Source organism: Engystomops pustulosus, chromosome 9 (genome assembly GCF_040894005.1).
Source record: "Engystomops pustulosus chromosome 9, aEngPut4.maternal, whole genome shotgun sequence".
In the NCBI taxonomy this organism is placed as follows: Eukaryota; Metazoa; Chordata; class Amphibia; order Anura; family Leptodactylidae; genus Engystomops; species Engystomops pustulosus.
The window spans coordinates 5,404,498-5,429,953 of NC_092419.1; the positions used below are offsets into that span (position 1 = coordinate 5,404,498).

Below are 25,456 nucleotides of genomic sequence, written 5' to 3' on the forward strand. Positions count from 1 at the left end.
ACTAAAAAAAATCTGGAAAAGATGCACAATTATATATTAAAGGGGTTTTCCAGGATAGTAACATTGATGCCGTATCCATAGATGAGGTCATCATTATCAGATTGGTGGTGGTCTCACACGTGGGACCCACTACACAGACAATGGAGCAGATCTCCGTGTTCTGGGATTGGTGGGATCCAAGTGTCAGACCCCCAACAATCTTATGGAGAGGTCATTAACATCATTTTTTTCTGGAAAACCCCTTGAAGGAAATGTCCTTATAGGATTCTTGGTGGTGGCTGCAGATTTCCACGGATTCCACGGTTTAAATCCACAGGTGGATCTTCTTCACCATCAATAACCCATGTTCTGCAGCCATATAGTCACCACAAATAGAGCGTGTGCTGGGCAGGAACCTATAGCACTTATCTGCCCCGCCCCCAGTGCACTTGCTGGTCCGATTGCATATCTGTTTATGGACACAGAGATATATTCCTGCTCCTATAAAGGTCCACTACACAGAATTCCCTATTCTGGCTTTATAGCTGTCAGCTCCTGTCACCCCCTGCTTGTTCATGGTCTCCATCAGTCACATTCTTCTAGGAAATAGAATCTTTCCATCAGGAAAATGTAACTGTGTCTCCGCGTGACACGACCTGAGCGACACTACAAGGGGAAGTCCAGAAACACTTCAGACTTTCCACTGAGTAACTTTTTGTACTGTAATAATGATACCAACTAATTGTGATATATTACACAGATATAAGACATGCTATGGGGTCACTCGTGTTACAATGATACTGTATATAAAGTGCCAACGTTTCACACGCTTCATGCAGAAAACTATCGTATTGTGATATCCTGAGCTGTCATAGTGGGAGATAACTGAGCGCTGAGACCGTCAAGGCCGTGCATAGACTTTTACCTGATCAGAGACCCCAGGAGCGTGATACATCGTCCTTCCCTTTCCTCCAATGCTACTCCCTACTGTCAGGAGTACAGGGGTGCGGTGCCTGGTAGGCGTTTCACCACTTACATACATAGGCAGCCCCCGGGTTATGTACACTATAGGTTTGCACTTCAGTTGAATTTGTATGTAAGTCGGAACTGTATATTTTATAATTGTAGATCCAGACAAGAATTTCTCTTGCTCCAGTGACAATTGGATTGTCAAAATTTTGTGCTGTCATCGGATCAAGGAAAAACAATCAGATCAATATAACTTCATTACAGACACCTTACAGCTGATCACCAGAGGTCACAGGGGGCAGAGAGGTCACCAGAGGTGAAAGGGGGCAGAAAGGTCACAGGTAGCAGAGAGCTCACCAGAAGTCACAGGGGTCTGTATGTAACTAGAGGTCGTCTGTAAGTCAGGTGTACTTAAGTCAGGGCCTGCCCATCAGCCTATTCCCGCAGGGAGTCTTGTATGGGTTCTTGACACCCATTAGCAAACGGTACGGGATCCATCAGCCCTCATTGCAGGGGCCATGGTCTATGTCATGTCTTCAGCACATGCTCTGAATCTAGTCTCCCTGTGTCCCCATTGCATAGATGGTCAGTGCTTGTACTTATAGGGCATCTACCCCCAGGATGAAGGATTGTAAACCAAGCGCACTGACATACTGGTGTGTTCCCCCTCTGGCAGGATCTGCACTTATTATAGCTTCTTATTCACTGTTTTTTTTTTTGTTTGTTTTTTTATAGTATTTTAAAATTATGCAAATAAGCCTAAGGGGCTCCGGGTTGTAATTGAGCCTGGAGCACCTTAGGATTATTTGCATAATGTTAAAGCCTTTTTTATCATAAAAACAAGGGCATACGAAGCTTAAAAAAAAAGTGGATTGTGCCAGTATGTCAGTATATCAGTGCGCTGGGTTTACAGTCCTTCATCCTGGTGGAAGATTTCCTTGATAGGGGATAACATTAAACAGTTCCTAATTTTCAGCAAATGTCTCTTATACACTGTATTATAGGAAGTGATTCATTTCCCACTCACGTTGGTTCTTATCGTCCTCCTTCGTTTTTTTCTAATCTGCTTTTCACGCTGCTGGATTCAGACTTGCTAATAACAAGACAGAAGCTGCGTAAAGTCCTCGGCTTATGCTCTATACGGGGGTAAGAGGGAGCAGTGAGTCGCAGCAGCTACATCTCCAGGCACCGGCACACACTGGGTCTATAAAAGATGCAGCCGCCATGGAAATTCCAGTTCTGATGATAGTAACATCCCCGACTAAGGTAAGTGAATGGTAAGTGCACGTCCCAGAGCCACCGATAGTGGTGAGAAGTTATTGTGCAATTACTACAGATATCCTATCCATTACTGCACACAGTCTGTAACAAGGTGTCACCCCTCCGAAGAGCACCCGCCGTCACCCATGTTACAGATCCCCTTTCCTGAGGTTACAGCTGTGGCACACCCGCACAGGGTGATACCAGCCACGGGAAGGGACCGCTCGCTGGTGGTCAGAGCACACGTGGCAGAAGCCCTGGCCACAAGCCCGGCAGTGGTGTCTCGACATGACAGGCGTGAAGGTCTTCTTGCACCCGTGGCATTCACTGATTTCTTGGTCCGACACCCAGTAGCTGGGACGCGCTGCTTCCTTTACGAAATCTGTAAAACAGGATAAGATAAAGACATAAGACAGAGGGTTATTCATCTTTACGTGGCCCCTGTGGAAAGTGGCTGAAGTCTTAAAATCACAGGATATAGCCGGGAGCCATCACGGTACGGTCTTCATTATGATATCTCAGCTATAGACGGAGAACCCTTGTCATCTCCCAATATGCTATTAAAGGGAACCTGTCATCAGATTTTACCATATTAAACTACCAGCCCCCTCAAGTGGGGTAACTAAAAGTCCTTTCCAATTCTTCATTTTATGTGAAATCTTGCCTGTTTCTACTCCAAAGTTGTGTGAAAATGGGCAAAGAAGAGTCATATTTTGCCTGGAATGAGTCAAGTTTAGAAGCTGCACAGAAGAGTCACTTCAGACGCACCAGTCTTCTGTCCTATAGCACCTAGAAACAGGATGCAGGTGTCCTATTAAAGATAAGAATCTCATCTTTCAGTCTGCATCTTCAGGCTTGTGAGCTACAGAACCAGAGTTAAATACACAGTTATATATATACATACATATAGATACACATATATATATGCACTGTTGATACAAATCCATTCCCACATATCTGTTTAACTGTTTGTATCTCCAGCTCTGTAGATCACAGATCCACCAGCCTGTTGTGTTCTAAAAGATGTTCTTCTTATCTTTAACATGACACCAAAGACATGTTTTTTGGTGCTACAGACGTCTGAATTGATACTTTTCCTGCAGTTTTGAAACGCGACTCGATTTTTTTTTTTTTATCGGTAAACGGGTACAATTTTACAAAAAAAGAGGGAATTCTAGGGAAAAAAAACAAAACTTTTCATACCCTACGTAAAGGGCTCATAGTGGTAAAATCTAGTGTAAGGTTCCCCTTAAGGAGTTTACCGTTATTCACATGATAGTTAATAAGTATGATCAGTGCTGGGAACCCCACAGGTCGGTAGAGCAGGGGTCCCCTGTGTGACTGATGGACTAAAGGCCAAGGACAAGGAACTTACAGAACTGGAGGAATCAGAGATCAGTCACACAAGGGACTCGGGGACTCGTCATGATGTGGTCTGAGTGGTCGGACCCCCACTAATATATCTACTATCCCCCATGAGGAACAACAAAATATACATTCTGTCTCCAATGTTCCTTTAAAACAGAATGAAATTAGCCTTAAAGGGGTTTTCCACTTTCCACAGGATGAGGCCCAACGTGTTTCATGGGAAAACCCCTTTAGGCTGCATTCACACTACAGTATGGGGGACGTATATACGGCCGATATACGTCCCCCATACACTTCTATGGGCTCGCGGCGCCCTACGGCAGCGATACGGTGCAGCACACGTGCGGCACCGTACCGCTCCGTAGCCCGGGAAAAGATAGGACATGTCCTATCTTTTCCCGTATTATGGCGCCGCGGCCATGCATCGCTATGGAGAGGGGCGGGGGTGAGCTGCGCTCACCTCCTCCTCCTCTCCCCGCGCTGCCGTGAGCCCGCCGTACTACGGTGCGGCGGGCTCACGGCAGTGTGAATTTAGCCTTAATGTGAGAAAGGAAAAGCACATTACACAGAGGATATTCTATGGCTGAAGACACCATGTTCAGCGAGCTCTGAGCCATCTCCGTCACTTTGCGAGGTAAGACGTCGCTTCCGTCATCTGGTGCTGCCGGATGGGGACCTGTGAGGACAAACAAAAAGTTAACAAAGCAGATAAAGTTCCCGGCTATTTGTAAAACTGTCTGTATCTCTAGTTCTGTAGATCACAGAGCCACAAATCAAATGTTTAGAGCCAAAGATGGGGGCGTGTAAAGTGACACTCCCCTCCCAGTTAAAAGTGACTCATCTCAGGCAAAATATGACTCTTTTCTGCTCATTTTCACATGACTTTGGAGGCAATATTTTTTACTGGTTAACATAAGAGATTTCACATAAAAGTGAAAACTCTAGAAGCGACATTTCATACCCTACTAGGGGGGAACTTGTGGTTTAATGGGTTATGAAATGGTGACAGGTTCCTTTTCAAATGAGCCTCTTCAAAAACCTCTAAAACCCAATTGACATTGGACAGTTATCTGGAACAATGATAGGAAACTTTCTCCTTGTGACTAGTCTACGTTATAGTGATGACACATTAAAACCTGCTGGTTTATAGCCGAATATCATCCATCCAGCATGTAAATGAGCCTCGCATTAGGACTAATCTGCAGGTGGAGGCGGCTGCACACAGCGGAGGAATGATTTGTAACTGTCACACATTTCCATGGAGGGAGTCTTCGTGTATAGTTTCCTCCTCAGTTTTCAGTATGGGGGTCACCTGTTCCTTCAATAGTTGCAGTGATCAGAATATTGACAAAAGTGGCGTAACTGCGGCTGCTATGGGGCCCATGAGGTCCAAGGGCCAGGGGATGCACGATCCCTGCAGTGCTTTGCCATGGCCCGTGGTAAGTGGTCCAGGGATGCATTGCCGGGTTCCTGCCGGATCGTGCCCCCGGCCCCTGTGTCCCAGATACCGCCCACCTCTCTCCTGGATCACCCGTGCAGCCACACGTTTATGTGAATGCAGCCTAAATATATAAGTATATATGTATATATATATTTTTTTTAAGGGGAAGGGGGGCCCCTTGAAGAAATCTGCTATGGGGCCCAGCCTTTCCTAGTTAGGCCCCTGATTGCCCTCCCTCTCCCCATCCTCCTACCCCTTACCTTTCCCGGGCCCTTTGCTGTGGCACTTCTTACAGACCCGCACAGGTGACGGACCCCATCCCCTCTCAGGAACCGGCATTTTGTGATTGGAGCAGTTCTGGCAGAAGCCTTCTCCGCACGCCCGGCAGTGGTGTTTCCTCTCGGCCGGATTGAAAACTTTCTTGCACCCGTAACATTCCTTTACAACACAGAAAGGAACAATGAAAGACGGGGAACGGAATGGAGACTGGACCAGACAGGGGCAGAACTACAGGGGCAGCAGCCATAGAGAACGCTATGGGGCCCACAGTGTCAGGGGGCCCCATCATCAGCCTGACACTGAAGAATGGAGGATGTGCTCCATTATATACATTGTACAGCATATCTGTGATGTATATATGTGTATATCTGTGATGTACAGTATATATTCTCTATATGTGTGCACATGTGAGTGCAGGTATATAAATGTATGTGAGTGAACTATGTTTATGTATATAGGTATATAAATGTATATATATATATATGTGTGTGTGTGTTTAGAAATGTGTGTGATTGTTACTCCCATGTGTGAGTATACAAAAATGTATATTTTTAAGCGGGAAGGGGGGCTCTGCTATGGGGGGCTCTGCTATAGGGCTCTGCTATGGGGGGCTCTGCTATAGGGCTCTGCTATGGGGGGCTCTGCTATGGGGGGCTCTGCTATAGGGCTCTGCTATGGGGGGCTCTGCTATGGGGGGCTCTGCTATAGGGCTCTGCTATAGGGCTCTGCTATGAGGCTCTGCTATGGGGGGCTCTGCTATGGGTGGTTCTGCTATGGGGGGCTCTGCTATGGGGTTCTGCTATGGGGAGTTCTGCTATGGGGGGCTATGCTATGAGGCTCTGCTATGGGAGGCTCTGCTATGGGGGGCTCTGCTATGGGGGGCTCTGCTATGGGGGGGCTCTGCTATGGGGGGGTTCTGCCTCTCCTAGTTACACCCCGGAGTCCAGATATCCTATAATGTCTTCTGTAGGTAACAGACCCTGACAGACTTACTGTGATCTCTGCATTGGGTCTCCAGTATGAAGGTGCCATGCGGTCAGTTACCCAGGAGGTGACGGCTCGGGTGGGAGCGGCGCTGTACTCATTCACAGACTGGATGACCAGATTCACCCCGTCCAGGACCCGCTGGGCTGCGTTGTGTTGGTCCAGGGAGCTGGATTCGCTCTGCCGCAGAATATATATATATATACACATGTAATTGAATTGATGGTGTAAACAGTGGGATCCCCAGTGATCACAGGTACAAGGGGTCCCCAAACTCTTATCTGTATATTACAAGTGCTGTACCTCTGACCAGACATGTCGCACCTCCTGCCGAACAACCGATCCATCCGGGTCTCTATTTCCATACCAATACTGCCGACTGCGGTAAATAATCCCACACACCCGGCATTCCAGGACAAACCTGCGGAGGAGAGAAAACGCTTCTCTTATTATAACGACTTGTATATAAATCACACAGCGTTATCTAGTAATATATCGGTATTAGTACAGGAGGATTATTTTGCTATTATTTATCATTTGGGAACAATATAGCAATATTATCGGGACACTTTAAAAGGGGTTTCCAGGAATATGGAGACCCCCAACATGACCCCCGACACCTCTATTTATTTACTGGTCTGAAAGTCTAGAGTACCAGATAGCGGCACCCAAAACAAGCAAGTCTGTATCCTTTTTATTTCACATCCTGGTCCCCTAGGGGATTTGGGAAAATGACTTTACGGAGTCTACATAATACTGTTACATTGAGCCCAAATACTAACAAAATGATACAATTTTGACAGTGCTGAGTATTTGGGCACAGTTTGGCGTTAGACCACCGATAAATGGTGGTAAATGTTCCCAATTTTCTATTAAACTGACCTGCACCCCATGTTCATATTAGCAATAATGTGATAGTTTAATGTACTGTGTAGTTTTTGCGCTCACCCAGACCAGGCGTACTTGGCTAGACCCATCCACGGACTGTCTGTGGACGCCACCGTCTTCGGTATGACCAGCATCTCTCGTCCTCCCTCGTAACATCGCTGCGAATAAGAGACAGAATTGAGACATTCATTATTATACTCGCCTCCATCTGCCCTATACCTTCTCCTACAAACCATCAGATCCCAATGTCGTACCCTTAGACACACACAGTGGGGCAAATTTATCAAAAGTGTCTTAGAGTAACTCAGATGTGCCCAGTGTAGTGTGAAGACATGGTCACGGTTGGCTTTGAAGGACTGACCAACACTGCCGGGGATGGGATCCTGAGCATCATAGTGATAAGTGATGCAAGGAATCCCTGCTTTCCGGTCAAACTGTTATCATGATGACAGACGGGAAGAAGGAGCTCCCAGCATCGTATATAACCATGAGGCTCCCGTCCTTGGAGATGAGGTCGGTTTGTGAGTTACGGCCACTGCACAAACCACGATTCACGTACCAACCATGATATGTGCTTCAGCCTCTATACTGCACCAAACTTATCAATGGGTTTAAAGCAGAAAGATAAATGTGTGCAGTATAAGACGTCTGCTTGTACTTTGCGCCTTCTATTAGTTGCCCTCGTTTACACCAGAAATTGTGCCCCTTTTCCCACAAATCTAGATGGATCTTCCCCTTCGCCCCCTGCACGGACCTTGCAGATCAGAACCTTGTTGTTATACTCGTGGGCGTACTGGCACAACCCATCTGCCTGGTGGGGGACGCCGTCCTTCAGATGGTTCATCCTGTTCTTGCATCGAGACCTGTTTGTTAGAAATAATTCTTATAATTAAAGTCCCAACAATGTTACAGCCTCTTTGTATCTTATTTGTACCAATGTAGAGCTGGTTAGTAGAGATGAGCGGACGCGAGGGTCCAGTTCAGCAGCCGGACATGGACATATTGCTGGGTGACGCCCCTAGGACTATCCATGGCTATGATTGGTCAGTGGGTGTCCGGCAATATCGTGTATATAGTCTACAATATACGACCCCCCTATTACATCTCCGCACCGGCCACATGTGGTGTTTGTACAGGCAGTACAAGATAGGGTCCATCGGTTTGTTCTTAAGTTGAATTTGTATGTAAGTCGAAACTGTATATTTTATAATTGTAGATCCAGACAACATTTTATTTGTCCCAGTAACAATTGGAGTTGTAATTGGACCAAGGATTATGAATAAATCTTCATTACAGACACCTTACAGCTGATCATTGCAGCCTGGGACTATAGTAACATCCAGAGAGGTCACCAGAGGTCACAGGGGGCAGAGGGCTCCGTCTGTAACTAGGGGTAGTCTGTAAGTCAGGTGTCCTTAACAGCAAATTAATGTTACTGTTTGTCTTATAAAAAGTTATACAACTTTTCAATTTACTTTCTGTATCAATCCCTCGTGGTTTTCTAGATCTCCGCTTGCTGTCCTGCTATAGAAAGCTTCTGTGTTTACTTCCAGGGAAAAGAAATCTGTCCATGGTCACATAGAATGACAGCAAGCAGAGATCTAGAAAGCAGAGAGGAATGGATACATAAAGTACAGGCAGTCCCCGGGTTACGTACAAGATAGGGTCTGTAGGTTTGTTCTGAAGTTGAATCTGTATGTAAGTCGAAACTGTATATTTTATAATTGAAGTTCTAGACACATTTTTTTTCTTTTGCCCCAGTGACAATTGGAGTTTCAAATTTTTTTGCTGTAATGGGACCAAGAATTATCCATAAAGCTTCATTACAGACACCTTACAGCTGATCATTACAGCCTGGGACTATAGTAACATCCAGAGAGGTCACCAGAGGTCACAGGGGGCAGAGGGGTCCGTCTGTTACTAGGGGTCGTCTGTAAGTCAGGTGTCCTTAAGCCTGTATTTAGTGTAACAAATTGTTTAGACACATGTGTTCTAATGGCGACGCATGCGATGAGGCTGAGCCCCGTCCCTGCGCACGTGTAACCACAAGCCGTGCGCCGCTGCTCTGAATTCCCACATTACCTGCAGCTGAGACATCGCAGAGAACAGGTGAAGTATTCGTCTGGGAAGAAGGAGGTGATATGGACCTGCTCATCCGGAATATCCCCGGAGAATCGCTCGCTCAGACTCTGCACGCAGAACACACACGGGTATAAAACATTGTCCAAAACTTAAACTTCTTATAATGGAGTCATCTGAACAATGTCCATATCTCGGATTCCACCAATCTAAACTTTTTTTTGGAACCTACCCCCATATTACCAGCAGTTTTTGGATACTTAATTTTTTGGATATCCCATAAGCTACTGAAGTGCCTCCCCTGCAGCACATGAGACACATCTGTGGCAGGGAAAGGGTTATTTATAGTATTTAATCGCATTATTAAAAGTTACGCAACTTATTATCCTCGGGGGGATATTTATCAGAAGTGTCTGAGAGCAGAAATGTCCTAGTGGTCCATGGCAGCCAATCGGAGCTCAGCTTTCATTTCCCCACAGCTGTTTATAAAATTGAAGCTGAGCTGTGATTGGTTGATATGGGCAAGACCAGTTTAACCTCAGACACTAGTGATAAATCTCCCCCTTGCGTTTCACTTTGTCAGTAGTATCTTCACGCTGTGATTGGACATATCTAGTCTATTACGGAGCCATAGACGATGTCCTTGTACTGTGCCCCTGCAGAATTTTATGTAATGTGTGAGAAATAATGGAGAACATGAAGTCTCTGAGCGCCTCAAGGTTTTGGTTTTTACTAAATGTTTATTAGCAATAAGTAGAGGAGAATGCCGGCTCCATCAGACTACACATGGTTAGTGTGTAGTCTGTAACTATGGAAACCCATAACTGTCTCCAGGAGCTGCAGCGCACTGGACACATTTTCATGGTCAGATTCGCGCGCATCATTACCTGCAAGGCTGCGAACACATGCGCCAGCGGCCGGGATGACCGAGTAGATGTGTCCAGCACCTGCTTCTTCACCGTCTCTTTTAACTGGGAGAAATCCGTGGGAGGGACCACAGTCTTTGTTCCCACGTAGTGTATGGAGCTGAAGGCCTCCGGGGGGGTCCTGAGCTCATGGAATCGCTTCAGAAGATCCGTCTCTGCCTGTCCCAGCACTTTACTTCCTATGGAGATAAGAAAACAAACACATCTAATCATATACGACTACGACAACTTTATATATAAAATCATAGCTTTTTTTTTACTATGAAAACTGTCAATCTGTGGAATAGCTGAGCTCAGGCGCTGGTCACAGCAGGGACAGCAGAGAGCTCAGGGGCTGGCCACAGCAGGGACAGAAGAGAGCTCAGGCGCAGGTCACAGCAGGGACAGCAGAGAGCTCAGGCGCAGGTCACAGCAGGGACAGCAGAGAGCTCAGGGGCTGGTCACAGCAGGGACAGCAGAGAACTCAGGCGCAGGTCACAGCAGGGACAGCAGAGAGCTCAGGCGCTGCTCACAGCAGGGACAGCAGAGAGCTCAGGCGCAGGTCACAGCAGGGACAGCAGAGAGCTCAGGCGCTGCTCACAGCAGGGACAGCAGAGAGCTCAGGCGCAGGTCACAGCAGGGACAGCAGAGAGCTCAGGCGCAGGTCACAGCAGGGACAGCAGAGAGCTCAGGCGCTGGTCACAGCAGGGACAGCAGAGAGCTCAGGAGCAGAGCACAGCAGGGACAGCAGAGAGCTCAGGCGCTGGTCACAGCAGGGACAGCAGGAAGCTCTGGCGCTGGTCACAGCAGGGACAGCAGAGAGCTCAGGCGCTGGTCACAGCAGGGACAGCAGAGAGCTCAGGCGCAGAGCACAGCAGGGACAGCAGAGAGCTCAGGTGCAGGTCACAGCAGGGACAGCAGAGAGCTCAGGCGCTGGTCACAGCAGGGGCAGCAGAGAGCTCAGGCGCTGGTCACAGCAGAGAGCTCAGGAGCAGAGCACAGCAGGGACAGCAGAGAGCTCAGGCGCTGGTCACAGCAGGGACAGCAGGGAGCTCAGGCGCTGGTCACAGCAGGGGCAGCAGAGAGCTCAGGCGCTGGTCACAGCAGAGAGCTCAGGAGCAGAGCACAGCAGGGACAGCAGAGAGCTCAGGCGCTGGTCACAGCAGGGACAGCAGACAGCTCAGGCACTGGTCACAGCAGGGACAGCGGAGAGCTCAGGCGCTGCTCACAGCAGGGACAGCAGAGAGCTCAGGCACTGGTCACAGCAGGGACAGCAGAGAGCTCAGGCACTGGTAACAGCAGGGACAGCAGAGAGCTCAGGCACTGGTAACAGCAGGGACAGCAGAGAGCTCAGGCACTGGTAACAGCAGGGACAGCAGAGAGCTCAGGGACTGGTCACAGCAGGGACAGCAGAGAGCTCAGGGACTGCTCACAGCAGGGACAGCAGAGAGCTCAGGCGCTGGTCACAGCAGGGACAGCAGACAGCTCAGGCGCTGCTCACAGCAGGGACAGCAGAGAGCTCAGGCGCAGGTCACAGCAGGGACAGCAGATAGCTCAGGCGCTGGTCACAGCAGGGACAGCAGAGAGCTCAGGCGCTGGTCACAGCAGGGACAGCAGAGAGCTCAGGCGCTGGTCATAGCAGGGACAGCAGACAGCTCAGGCGCTGCTCACAGCAGGGACAGCAGAGAGCTCAGGCGCAGGTCACAGCAGGGACAGCAGATAGCTCAGGCGCTGCTCACAGCAGGGACAGCAGAGCTCAGGCGCAGGTCACAGCAGGGACAGCAGAGAGCTCAGGCGCTGGTCACAGCAGGGACAGCAGAGAGCTCAGGAGCAGAGCACAGCAGGGACAGCAGAGAGCTCAGGCGCTGGTCACAGCAGGGACAGCAGGAAGCTCTGGCGCTGGTCACAGCAGGGACAGCAGAGAGCTCAGGCGCTGGTCACAGCAGGGACAGCAGAGAGCTCAGGCGCTGATCACAGCAGGGACAGCAGAGAGCTCAGGCGCTGGTCACAGCAGGGACAGCAGACAGCTCAGGCGCTGCTCACAGCAGGGACAGCAGAGAGCTCAGGCGCAGGTCACAGCAGGGACAGCAGATAGCTCAGGCGCTGCTCACAGCAGGGACAGCAGAGAGCTCAGGCGCAGGTCACAGCAGGGACAGCAGAGAGCTCAGGCGCTGGTCACAGCAGGGACAGCAGAGAGCTCAGGAGCAGAGCACAGCAGGGACAGCAGAGAGCTCAGGCGCTGGTCACAGCAGGGACAGCAGGAAGCTCTGGCGCTGGTCACAGCAGGGACAGCAGGGAGCTCAGGCGCTGGTCACAGCAGGGGCAGCAGAGAGCTCAGGCGCTGGTCACAGCAGGGACAGCAGAGAGCTCAGGAGCAGAGCACAGCAGGGACAGCAGAGAGCTCAGGCGCTGGTCACAGCAGGGACAGCAGATAGCTCAGGCGCTGCTCACAGCAGGGACAGCAGAGAGCTCAGGCGCTGGTCACAGCAGGGACAGCAGAGAGCTCAGGGACTGCTCACAGCAGGGACAGCAGAGAGCTCAGGGACTGGTCACAGCAGGGACAGCAGAGAGTTCAGGCGCTGCTCACAGCAGGGACAGCAGAGAGCTCAGGCACTGGTCACAGCAGGGACAGCAGAGAGCTCAGGCACTGGTAACAGCAGGGACAGCAGAGAGCTCAGGCACTGGTAACAGCAGGGACAGCAGACAGCTCAGGCACTGGTCACAGCAGGGACAGCAGAGAGCTCAGGGACTGCTCACAGCAGGGACAGCAGAGAGCTCAGGCGCTGGTCACAGCAGGGACAGCAGACAGCTCAGGCGCTGCTCACAGCAGGGACAGCAGAGAGCTCAGGCGCAGGTCACAGCAGGGACAGCAGATAGCTCAGGCGCTGCTCACAGCAGGGACAGCAGAGAGCTCAGGCGCTGGTCACAGCAGGGACAGCAGAGAGCTCAGGAGCAGAGCACAGCAGGGACAGCAGAGAGCTCAGGCGCTGGTCACAGCAGGGACAGCAGGAAGCTCTGGCGCTGGTCACAGCAGGGACAGCAGGGAGCTCAGGCGCTGGTCACAGCAGGGGCAGCAGAGAGCTCAGGCGCTGGTCACAGCAGGGACAGCAGAGAGCTCAGGAGCAGAGCACAGCAGGGACAGCAGAGAGCTCAGGCGCTGGTCACAGCAGGGACAGCAGACAGCTCAGGCACTGGTCACAGCAGGGACAGCGGAGAGCTCAGGCGCTGCTCACAGCAGGGACAGCAGAGAGCTCAGGCACTGGTCACAGCAGGGACAGCAGAGAGCTCAGGCACTGGTCACAACAGGGACAGCAGACAGCTCAGGGACTGGTCACAGCAGGGACAGCAGAGAGCTCAGGGACTGCTCACAGCAGGGACAGCAGAGAGCTCAGGCGCTGCTCACAGCAGAGACAGCAGAGAGCTCAGGCGCAGGTCACAGCAGGGACAGCAGAGAGCTCAGGAGCAGGTCACAGCAGGGACAGCAGGGAGCTCAGGCGCAGGTCACAGCAGGGACAGCAGAGAGCTCAGGGGCTGGTCACAGCAGTGGCAGCAGAGAACTCAGGCGCTGGTCACTGTAGGGACAGCAGAGAGCTCAGGCGCTGGTCACAGCAGGGACAGCAGAGAGCTCAGGCGCTGGTCACAGCAGTGGCAGCAGAGAGCTCAGGCGCTGCTCACAGCAGGGACAGCAGAGAGCTCAGGCGCAGGTCACAGCAGGGACAGCAGAGAGCTCAGGCGCTGCTCACAGCAGGGACAGCAGAGAGCTCAGGAGCAGAGCACAGCAGGGACAGCAGAGAGCTCGGGTGCTGGTCACAGCAGGGACAGCAGAGAGCTCAGGCGCTGGTCACAGCAGGGACAGGAGAGAGCTCAGGCACTGGTCACAGTAGGGACAGCAGAGAGCTCAGGCGCTGGTCACAGCAGGGACAGCAGAGAGCTCAGGCGCTGGTCACAGCAGGGACAGCAGAGAGCTCAGGCGCTGGTCACAGTAGGGACAGCAGAGAGCTCAGGCACTGGTCACAGCAGGGACAGCAGAGAGCTCAGGCGCAGGTCACAGTAGGGACAGCAGAGAGCTCAGACGCAGGTCACAGTAGGGACAGCAGAGAGCTCAGGCGCTGGTCACAGCAGGGACAGCAGACAGCTCAGGCACTGGTCACAGCAGGGACAGCGGAGAGCTCAGGCGCTGCTCACAGCAGGGACAGCAGAGAGCTCAGGCACTGGTCACAGCAGGGACAGCAGAGAGCTCAGGCACTGGTCACAGCAGGGACAGCAGAGAGCTCAGGCGCAGGTCACAGTAGAGACAGCAGAGAGCTCAGGCACAGGTCACAGTAGGGACAGCAGAGAGCTCAGGCACTGGTCACAGCAGGGACAGCGGAGAGCTCAGGCACTGCTCACAGCAGGGACAGCAGAGAGCTCAGGCGCTGGTCACAGCAGGGACAGCAGAGAGCTCAGGCGCAGGTCACAGTAGAGACAGCAGAGAGCTCAGGCGCAGGTCACAGTAGGGACAGCAGAGAGCTCAGGCACTGGTCACAGCAGGGACAGCGGAGAGCTCAGGCGCTGGTCACAGCAGGGACAGCAGAGAGCTCAGGCGCTGGTCACAGCAGGGACAGCAGAGAGCTCAGGCGCTGGTCACAGCAGGGACAGCAGAGAGCTCAGGCGCTGGTCACAGCAGGGACAGCAGAGAGCTCAGGCACTGCTCACAGCAGGGACAGCAGAGAGCTCAGGCGCTGGTCACAGCAGGGACAGCAGATAGCTCAGGCGCTGCTCACAGCAGGGACAGCAGAGAGCTCAGGCGCAGGTCACAGCAGGGACAGCAGAGAGCTCAGGAGCAGGTCACAGCAGGGACAGCAGACAGCTCAGGCGCTGGTCACAGCAGGGACAGCAGAGAGCTCAGGTGCAGAGCACAGCAGGGACAGCAGAGAGCTCAGGCGCAGAGCACAGCAGGGACAGCAGAGAGCTCAGGAGCAGAGCACAGCAGGGACAGCAGAGAGCTCAGGCGCTGGTCACAGCAGGGACAGCAGAGAGCTCAGGAGCAGAGCACAGCAGGGACAGCAGAGAGCTCAGGAGCAGAGCACAGCAGGGACAGCAGAGAGCTCAGGAGCAGAGCACAGCAGGGACAGCAGAGAGCTCAGGAGCAGAGCACAACAGTGACAGGAGAGAGCTCAGGAGCAGAGCACAGCAGGGACAGCAGAGAGCTCAGCTGCAGAGCACAGCAGGGACAGCAGAGAGCTCAGGAGCAGAGCACAGCAGGGACAGCAGAACTACGACCACTATATATATATCCGGCATCTAGGAGGCTTCTCACCATGTCCCAGCAGATTCGTCCTTGAGGTTTCATGGAAAATCAGCAGAGAAGGTCCCAGACTGGACAAAGTGACCTCCAGGCCGCAGCGGCTGGACAAAGCTTTCAGCTCCGGGGTAAAAAACTTTAGATAAGCCTTGGAAGCGTTTCCCAAAAACTGGAACATATCATTGTGCAACCTCTCGGCCCGGGTCCTGTAGATGACCAGATCGGACACGGCGAGGACCTTCAGGAGGAGACGGAGCCTCTGGTTCTGCTTATCAGTGGCCCCGAGGAGACCTTCAGTGTCCAGGACCACCAGGGACAGGTCCGGGTAGTACGCGGCCCATACACCTATAGTGCAGGAGTCCTGGGAAGGGCAGGTCCTGAAGACCTCAAGGCCACCAAAAAACATGTGGTTCAGGGTGTGGGACTTCCCATCTCCGGTGTTCCCAAAGATACTGAGAACTTTCACCGGTTCTTGTGGATCACAACCGAGTCTGGTGATGAAGTCCGAAGCATCTCTCACCTAAAACATAAAACATGGCAGGTTAACAAGAAGCCAGAAGTGCTGTTGATGGATCCAGTCCACACAATTGCTGTAAAAGGTCCCCACCATCCACGCGTTGTAGATAATATTGGGCCTGACGAGACTCTATACCTCCGGAGGGATGGAAAATTATCCCAATCTTTCCTCCTAACCCTCAAAAAAAAATCTACTCCAAAGCAAATATGATTCTTCTTACTTTATTTTCACATGAGATGAGTCAAGTTTAGAGGCTGCAGGGGGAAGCTCCTAACTTTGGTTCTAAAGCAGCTAGAAACATGCTACATATTAAAGCCCAGGATTTCATCCATCCAATCCCATCAGGCTTATGGTTACATTAACAGAGGTCCAAGGGATACCTCACAAATTACAGCTATGACAGCAGAGAACCTGTCAGCAGGTTTTACCCCATTAAACTAGCAGCCCCCCTCTGGTAGGGCATGAAACGTCCTTTCTAGAATTCCCTCTTTTATGTGAAATCTCACCCGTTTACCACTAAAATAAAAGTCACTTCAGACTATTTTCTGATCTATAGCACCAAGGAACATGGTTTTTGTGCCATATTACAGATAAGGATCTCATCTTTCAGACCACATCAGGCTTATGGCTTTGTGAGCTACAGAACTGGAGATGCAGGCAGCTAGAGACATAGTTGGAAATACAAGCTGCAGGTAAAGCTCCAGTTCCCATCTATTTTTAACTGCCCGAATGTCCAGTTCTGTAGCACCAGAACCATAAGCCTGATGGGATCTGAAAGATGAGATCCTGGGCTTTAGTATGAACACCGGTAGCACGTTTCTACGTGCTTTATAACCAAAGTTATAAGCTTCCCATGTAGCCTCTAAACTTGACTCATCTCATGTGAAAATAAAGTAAGAAGAGTCATATTTGCCCGACTTTGGAAGAGATTTTACATAAAGAGGGGATTCTAGAAAGTACATTTCCTCCCCCACCTGAGGGGGGGCTGCTAGTTTAGTGGGGTAAAAGCTGCTGACAGGTTCCTTTTAAAGTGTTTGTGCCTTATAGATACTTTTCTGTGAAATAGGGGATACGTGTCTAATTTCTAGGGGACCCACCACTGGCACTGGATATTGTAATGTATGTTTTTTTGGTAGGCAATGGGGAGGGGGCGGGGGGAGTCTGGGAACATCTGAAATTCTGCATATGGCAGGTAGGTAGTGGTAGGTCGTCCTGCGATGAAGCGGGGAGCAGGAGAGAGGTGAGTATAAAGCGATTTTTTTATACCCCCTATATGGGAAAAATCCCTGATCCCGGACCACCCCTATAACAATGGATTCTTCCATTACATCTAATGTATCTATATACTAATGTATCTATATACTAATGTATCTTTTCTTCTGGTTCTGATCCGGTTGTATTCTCATCATTGGGCCGGGACGTGCGCTGACAAATCTCCCGGTGTCGCTGTTAATCAGGACATTTACTCGTTGGGATGATACGAAGCGCAGAAGGTTCTCCCGAGGCTCAAGAATAAAAATAACCAATAACCTAATTGTAGTATAAAAGGAAAAGAACAAAGAAGTCGTCTGCCCTATTTACTTATTGCCCCACTTATAAGTCACCCACTTACAGCTCCCCCCACCCACTTACAGCTCCCCACCCCCCACTGACAGCTCCCCCCCCCCCCACTTATAGCTCCCCCCACTTACAGGTCTCCCCCACTTACAGCTCCCCCCACTTACAGGTCTCCCCCACTTACAGGTCTCCCCCACTTACAGCTCCCCCCACTTACAGGTCTCCCCCACTTACAGCTCCCCCCACTTACAGCTCCCCCCACTTACAGCTCCCCCACACTTACAGGTCTCCCCCACTTACAGGTCTCCCCCACTTACAGGTCTCCCCCACTTACAGGTCTCCCCCACTTACAGCTCCCCCCACTTACAGCTCCCCCCACTTACAGCTCCCCCCACTTACAGCTCCCCCACACTTACAGGTCTCCCCCACTTACAGGTCTCCCCCACTTACAGGTCTCCCCCACTTACAGGTCTCCCCCACTTACAGCTCCCCCCACTTACAGCTCCCCCCACTTACAGCTCCCCCCACTTACAGGTCTCCCCCACTTACAGCTCCCCCCACTTACAGGTCTCCCCCACTTACAGCTCCCCCCACTTACAGCTCCCCCCACTTACAGGTCTCCCCCACTTACAGCTCCCCCCACTTACAGCTCCCCCCACTTACAGGTCTCCCCCGCTTACAGCTCCCCCACACTTACAGGTCTCCCCCACTGATCTCTATGTATCTGCATCAGACCTATAGACCTGTCATTATGGGGGTCCCGACGCTCGGACCACCCACCAATCATATACTGTTTGTACTACTTTTAGGTGATGAATGTTTTGCTGTGGAATAGTCCCTGTACGGCGGAGCAGTCCTTACAGCTGACCTGTAGTGGGCACATGAAGTAGTAACGGTATTTTTGTATATTTTTCAGCCTTTCTGTCCCTGAGCTGAAGACCCCAGGAAGTCTCCCGTACACTGAGAGGGGAAACTCTGCTCCCGTCTGTAACTAACCCTGATGAGCGGCAGCATGGAGGACGGTATATGGGCGCTGGGGGTGGTATATGGGCGCTGGGGGCAGTATATGGGCGCTGGGGGCAGTATATGGGCGCTGGGGGTGGTATATGGGTGCTGTGGATGGTATATGGGTGCTGGGGGTGGTATATGGGCGCTGGGGGTGGTATATGGGCGCTGGGGGTGGTATATGGGCGCTGGGGGTGGTATATGGGTGCTGGGGGTGGTATATGGGCGCTGGGGGTGGTATATGGGTGCTGTGGATGGTATATGGGCGCTGTGGATGGTATATGGGCGCTGGGGGCAGTATATGGGCGCTGTGGATGGTATATGGGCGCTGGGGGTGGTATATGGGTGCTGTGGATGGTATATGGGCGCTGGGGGCAGTATATGGGCGCTGTGGGTGGTATATGGGCGCTGGGGGTGGTATATGGGCGCTGGGGGTGGTATATGAGCGCTGGGGGTGATATATGGGTGCTGGGGGTGGTATATGGGTGGTATATGGGTGCTGGGAATGGTATATGGGCGCTGGGGGTGGTATATGGGTGCTGTGGATGGTATATGGGTGCTGGGGGCAGTATATGGGTGGTGGGGGCAGTATATGGGCGCTGTGGGTGGTATATGGGTGCTGTGGGTGGTATATGGGCGCTGGGGGTGGTATATGGGTGCTGTGGATGGTATATGGGCGCTGGGGGTGGTATATGGGTGCTGTGGATGGTATATGGGTGCTGTGGTTGGTATATGGGCGCTATGGATGGTATATGGGTGCTGGGGGCAGTATATGGGCGCTGTGGATGGTATATGGGCGCTGGGGGTGGTATATGGGCGCTGGGGGTGGTATATGGGTGCTGTGGATGGTATATGGGTGCTGTGGATGGTATATGGGTGCTGGGGGTGGTATATGGGCGCTGGGGGTGGTATATGGGCGCTGGGGGTGGTATATGGGCGCTGGGGGTGGTATATGGGCGCTGGGGGTGGTATATGGGTGCTGGGGGTGGTATATGGGTGGTATATGGGTGCTGGGGATCGCATATGGGTGCTGTGGATGGTATATGGGCGCTGTGGATGGTATATGGGCGCTGGGGGTGGTATATGGGTGCTGTGGATGGTATATGGGCGCTGGGGGTGGTATATGGGTGCTGTGGATGGTATATGGGCGCTGGGGGTGGTATATGGGTGCTGTGGATGGTATATGGGCGCTGGGGGTGGTATATGGGTGCTGTGGATGGTATATGGGTGCTGTGGATGGTATATGGGCGCTGGGGGTGGTATATGGGTGCTGTGGATGGTATATGGGCGCTGGGGGTGGTATATGGGTGCTGTGGATGGTATATGGGCGCTGTGGATGGTATATGGGCGCTGTGGGTGGTATATGGCCGCTGTGGATGGTATATGGGCGCTGTGGATGGTATATGGGCGCTGTAAATGGTATATGGGTGCTGGGGGCAGTATATGGGTGCTGTCGTTGGTATATGGACACTGTGGGTAATATATGGACGCTGTGGGTAGTATATGGACGCTGTGGGAGGTATATGGGCGCTGTGGATGGTATATGGGCGCTGTGGGCGGTATATGGGCGCTGTGGGTGGTGTATGGGGGCGCTGTGGGTGGTGTATGGGGGCGCTGTGGGTGGTGTATGGGGGCGCTGTGGGCGGTATATGGGCGCTGTGGGCGGTATATGGGCGCTGTGGCTGGTATATGGGCGCTGGGGGCAGTATATGGGCGCTGGGGGCAGTATATGGGCGCTGTTGATGGTATATGGGCGCTGTGGATGGTATATGGGTGCTGTGGGTGGTATATGAGCGCTGGGGGTGGTATATGGGCGCTGGGGGTGGTATATGAGCGCTGGGGGTGGTATATGGGTGCTGGGGGTGGTATATGGGCGCTGTGGATGGTATATGGGTGCTGTGGGTGATATATGGGGCTGTAAATGGTATATGGGCGTTGTGGATGGTATATGGGTGCTGGGGGCAGTATATGGGCGCTGTGGATGGTATATGGGCACTGTGGATGGTGTATGGGTGCTGTGGATGGTATATGGGCGCTGTGGATGGTATATGGGCGCTGGGGGCAGTATATGGGCGCTGTGAATGGTGTATGGGTGCTGTGGGTGGTATATGGGTGCTGTGGGTGGTATATGGGTGCTGTGAATGGTGTATGGGTGCTATATGGGCGCTGTGGATGGTGTAAGGGTGCTGTGGGTGGTATATGGGTGCTGTGGGTGGTGTATGGGTGCTGTGGGTGGTATATGGGTGCTGTGGATGGTATATGGGTGCTGTGGGCGGTATATGGGTGCTGTGGGTGGTGTATGGGTGCTGTGGGTGGTGTATGGGTGCTGGGGGTGGTATATGGGTGCTGTGGATGGTATATGGGTGCTGTGGGTGGTATATGGGTGCTGTGGGTGGTATATGGGCGCTGTGGGTGGTATATGGGCGCTGTGGGTGGTATATGGGTGCTGTGGGCGGTATATGGGTGCTGGGGGCAGTATATGGGTGCTGTGGGTGGTATATGGGTGCTGTGGGTGGTATATTGATGCTGGGGGCAGTATATGGGTGGTGGGGGCAGTATATGGGCGCTGTGGGTGGTATATGGGCGCTGTGGGTGGTATATGGGTGCTGTGGGTGGTATATGGGTGCTGTGGGTGGTATATTGATGCTGGGGGCAGTATATGGGTGGTGGGGGCAGTATATGGGCGCTGTGGGTGGTATATGGGTGCTGTGGGTGGTATATGGGTGCTGTGGGTGGTATATGGGTGCTGTGGGTGGTATATGGGTGCTGTGGGCAGTATATGGGTGGTGGGGGCAGTATATGGGCGCTGTGGGTGGTATATGGGTGCTGTGGGCGGTATATGGGTGCTGGGGGCAGTATATGGGTGCTGTGGGTGGTATATGGGTGCTGTGGGTGGTATATTGATGCTGGGGGCAGTATATGGGTGGTGGGGGCAGTATATGGGCGCTGTGGGTGGTATATGGGCGCTGTGGGTGGTATATGGGTGCTGTGGGTGGTATATGGGTGCTGTGGGTGGTATATTGATGCTGGGGGCAGTATATGGGTGGTGGGGGCAGTATATGGGCGCTGTGGGTGGTATATGGGTGCTGTGGGTGGTATATGGGTGCTGTGGGTGGTATATGGGTGCTGTGGGTGGTATATGGGTGCTGTGGGCAGTATATGGGTGGTGGGGGCAGTATATGGGCGCTGTGGGTGGTATATGGGTGCTGTGGGTGGTATATGGGTGCTGTGGGTGGTATATGGGTGCTGTGGGTGGTATATGGGTGCTGTGGGTGGTATATGGGTGCTGTGGGCAGTATATGGGTGCTGTGTAGATGTGTATGACCCCCTGCAGTACATTATATACACTATGGCTGCTCCCTCCTCCTACCTGCAGGTCCTCATTATCGTCCACCAGCAGGAAGCTTCCCTCCTCCCCCTCCTCCATGGCCGGGACATCCTCTGGTTTCTGGGGAGGCTCCAGGAGGACGGCGGACATGGTCCAGGCCGGGGGTCGGGGCCGCGGTGACAACCTACCTGCCCCCAGCACCAGCACCTGCCCCCAGCACCAGCACCGGACTCTGTACTTTCACTTTCAGTGTTTACAAAACAAGACAGAGAACAGCGGCGCCACCTACAGGCCGAGCTGCGGTACTGCAAGACGCTATTCACATGCAGCGAAGAGGATGAGGGGGACACAAGAGCTTACAGTCTATGAGGATGAGGGGTGACACAAGAGCTTACAGTCTATGAGGATGAGGGGTGACACAAGAGCTTACAGTCTATGAGGATGAGGGGTGACACAAGAGCTTACAGTCTATGAGGATGAGGGGGTGACACAAGAGCTTACAGTCTATGAGGATGAGGGGGAGGACACAAGAGCTTCAGTCTATGAGGATCAGGGGGTGACACAAGAGCTTACAGTCTATGAGGATGAGGGGTGACACAAGAGCTTACAGTCTATGAGGATGAGGGGTGACACAAGAGCTTACAGTCTATGAGGATGAGGGGATGACACAAGAGCTTACAGTCTATGAGGATGAGGGGGTGACACAAGAGCTTACAGTCTATGAGGAGGAGGGGGTGACACAAGAGCTTACAGTCTATGAGGATGAGGGGATGACACAAGAGCTTACAGTCTATGAAGATGAGGGGGTGACACAAGAGCTTACAGTCTATGAGGATGAGGGGGGCACAAGAGCTTACAGTATATGAGGATCAGGGGGTGACACAAGAGCTTACAGTCTATGAGGATGAGGGGGTGACACAAGAACTTACAGTCTATGAGGATGACACAAGAGCTTACACTCTATGAGGATGAGGGGGGACACAAGAGCTTACACTCTATGAGGATGAGGGGGTGACACAAGAGCTTACAGTCTATGAGGATGAGGGGGGGACACAAGAGCTTACAGTCTATGAGGATGAGGAGGTGACACAAGAGCTTACAGTCTATGAGGATGAGGGGGTGACACAAGAGCTTACAGTCTATGAGGATGAGGGGGAGGACACAAGAGCTTCAGTCTATGAGGATGTGGGGGACCCAAGAGCCTACAGTCTATGAGGATGAGGGGGAGGACACAAGAGCTTCAGTCTATGAGGATGAGGGGGGGGCACAAGAGCTTACAGTCTATGAGGATGAGGGGGTGACACAAGAGCTTACAGTCTATGAGGATGAGGGGTGACACAAGAGCTTACAGTCTATGAGGATGAGGGGATGACACAAGAGCTTACAGTCTATGAGGATGAGGGGATGACACAAGAGCTTACAGTCTATGAGGATGAGGTGGGACACAAGAGCTTACAGTCTATGAGGATGAGGGGATGACACAAGAGCTTACAGTCTATGAGGATGAGGGGATGACACAAGAGCTTACAGTCTATGAGGATGAGGGGGGACACAAGAGCTTACAGTCTATGAGGATGAGGGGAGGACACAAGAGCTTACAGTGTATGAGGATGAGGGGGTGACACAAGAGCTTACAGTCTATGAGGATGAGGGGGGACACAAGAGCCTACAGTCTATGAGGATGAGGGGAGGACACAAGAGCTTACAGTCTATGAGGATGAGGGGGGGACACAAGAGCTTACAGTCTATGAGGATGAGGGGGACGCAAGAGCTTACAGTCTATGAGGATGAGGAGGTGACACAAGAGCTTACAGTCTATGAGGATGAGGGGGTGACACAAGACCTTACAGTCTATGAGGATGAGGGGGAGGACACAAGAGCTTCAGTCTATGAGGATGTGGGGGACCCAAGAGCTTACAGTCTATGAGGATGAGGGGGTGACACAAGAGCTTACAGTCTATGAGGATGAGGGGTGACACAAGAGCTTACAGTCTATGAGGATGAGGGGATGACACAAGAGCTTACAGTCTATGAGGATGAGGGGATGACACAAGAGCTTACAGTCTATGAGGATGAGGGGGGACACAAGAGCTTACAGTCTATGAGGATGAGGGGATGACACAAGAGCTTACAGTCTATGAGGATGAGGGGATGACACAAGAGCTTACAGTCTATGAGGATGAGGGGGGACACAAGAGCTTACAGTCTATGAGGATGAGGGGAGGACACAAGAGCTTACAGTGTATGAGGATGAGGGGGTGACACAAGAGCTTACAGTCTATGAGGATGAGGGGGGACACAAGAGCCTACAGTCTATGAGGATGAGGGGAGGACACAAGAGCTTACAGTCTATGAGGATGAGGGGAGGACACAAGAGCTTACAGTCTATGAGGATGAGGGGTGACACAAGAGCTTACAGTCTATGAGGATGAGGGGGGACACAAGAGCCTACAGTCTATGAGGATGAGGGGGTGACACAAGAGCTTACACTCTATGAGGATGAGGGGGTGACACAAGAGCTTACAGTCTATGAGGATGAGGGGAGGACACAAGAGCTTACAGTCTATGAGGATGAGGGGACACAAGAGCTTACAGTCTATGAGGATGAGGGGAGGACACAAGAGCTTACGGTCTATGAGGATGAGAGGGTGACACAAGAGCTTACACTCTATGAGGATGAGGAGGGGACACAAGAGCTTACAGTCTATGAGGATGAGGGGGTGACACAAGAGCTTACAATCTATGAGGATGAGGAGGTGACACAAGAGCTTACAGTCAATGAGGGGGTGACACAAGAGCTTACACTCTATGAGGATGAGGGGAGGGCACAAGAGCTTACAGTCTATGAGGATGAGGGGGTGACACATACACTCTATGAGGATGAGGAGGGGACACAAGAGCTTACAGTCTATGAGGTTGAGGGGAGGTCACAAGAGCCTACAGTCTATGAGGATGTGGGGGACACAAGAGCTTACAGTCTATGAGGATGAGGGGGTGACACAAGAGCTTACAGTCTATGAGGATGAGGGGGACACAAGAGCTTACAGTCTATGAGGATGAGGGGGGACACAAGAGCCTACAGTCTATGAGGATGAGGGGGTGACACAAGAGCTTACACTCTATGAGGATGAGGGGGTGACACAAGAGCTTACAGTCTATGAGGTTGAGGGGGTGGCACAAGAGCTTACAGTCTATGAGGATGAGGGGTGACACAAGAGCTTACAGTCTATGAGGATGAGGGGGACACAAGAGCTTACAGTCTATGAGGATGAGGGGGTGACACAAGAGCTTACAGTCTATGAGGATGAGGAGGTGACACAAGAGCTTACAGTCAATGAGGGGGTGACACAAGAGCTTACACTCTATGAGGATGAGGGGAGGACACAAGAGCTTACAGTCTATAAGGATGAGGGGATGACACAAGAGCTTACACTCTATGAGGATGAGGAGGGGACACAAGAGCTTACAGTCTATGAGGTTGAGGGGAGGTCACAAGAGCCTACAGTCTATGAGGATGAGGGGGACACAAGAGCTTACAGTCTATGAGGATGAGGGGGGACACAAGAGCTTACAGTCTATAAGGATGAGGGGAGGTCACAAGAGCTTACAGTCT

At 51.9% G+C, this 25,456-nt stretch overlaps 1 protein-coding gene across 1 annotated transcript; it reads right to left on the bottom strand.

The window, feature by feature from the left end:
* Window positions 1-1,739: 1,739 nt before the first annotated feature.
* On the bottom strand, window positions 1,740-22,102 carry LOC140076765 (zinc finger FYVE domain-containing protein 1-like). The gene is made up of 11 exons (XM_072123458.1): window positions 21,886-22,102; window positions 15,452-15,956; window positions 10,135-10,352; window positions 9,251-9,357; window positions 7,923-8,031; window positions 7,229-7,326; window positions 6,584-6,701; window positions 6,290-6,460; window positions 5,278-5,455; window positions 4,142-4,252; window positions 1,740-2,590 (listed from the first exon to the last, which is right to left on the bottom strand). The coding sequence occupies exons 1-11, from the start codon at window positions 21,991-21,993 to the stop codon at window positions 2,358-2,360; spliced, it is 1,956 nt and encodes a 651-aa protein (XP_071979559.1). The 5' UTR covers window positions 21,994-22,102; the 3' UTR covers window positions 1,740-2,357.
* Between the last annotated feature and the right edge of the window lie 3,354 nt (window positions 22,103-25,456).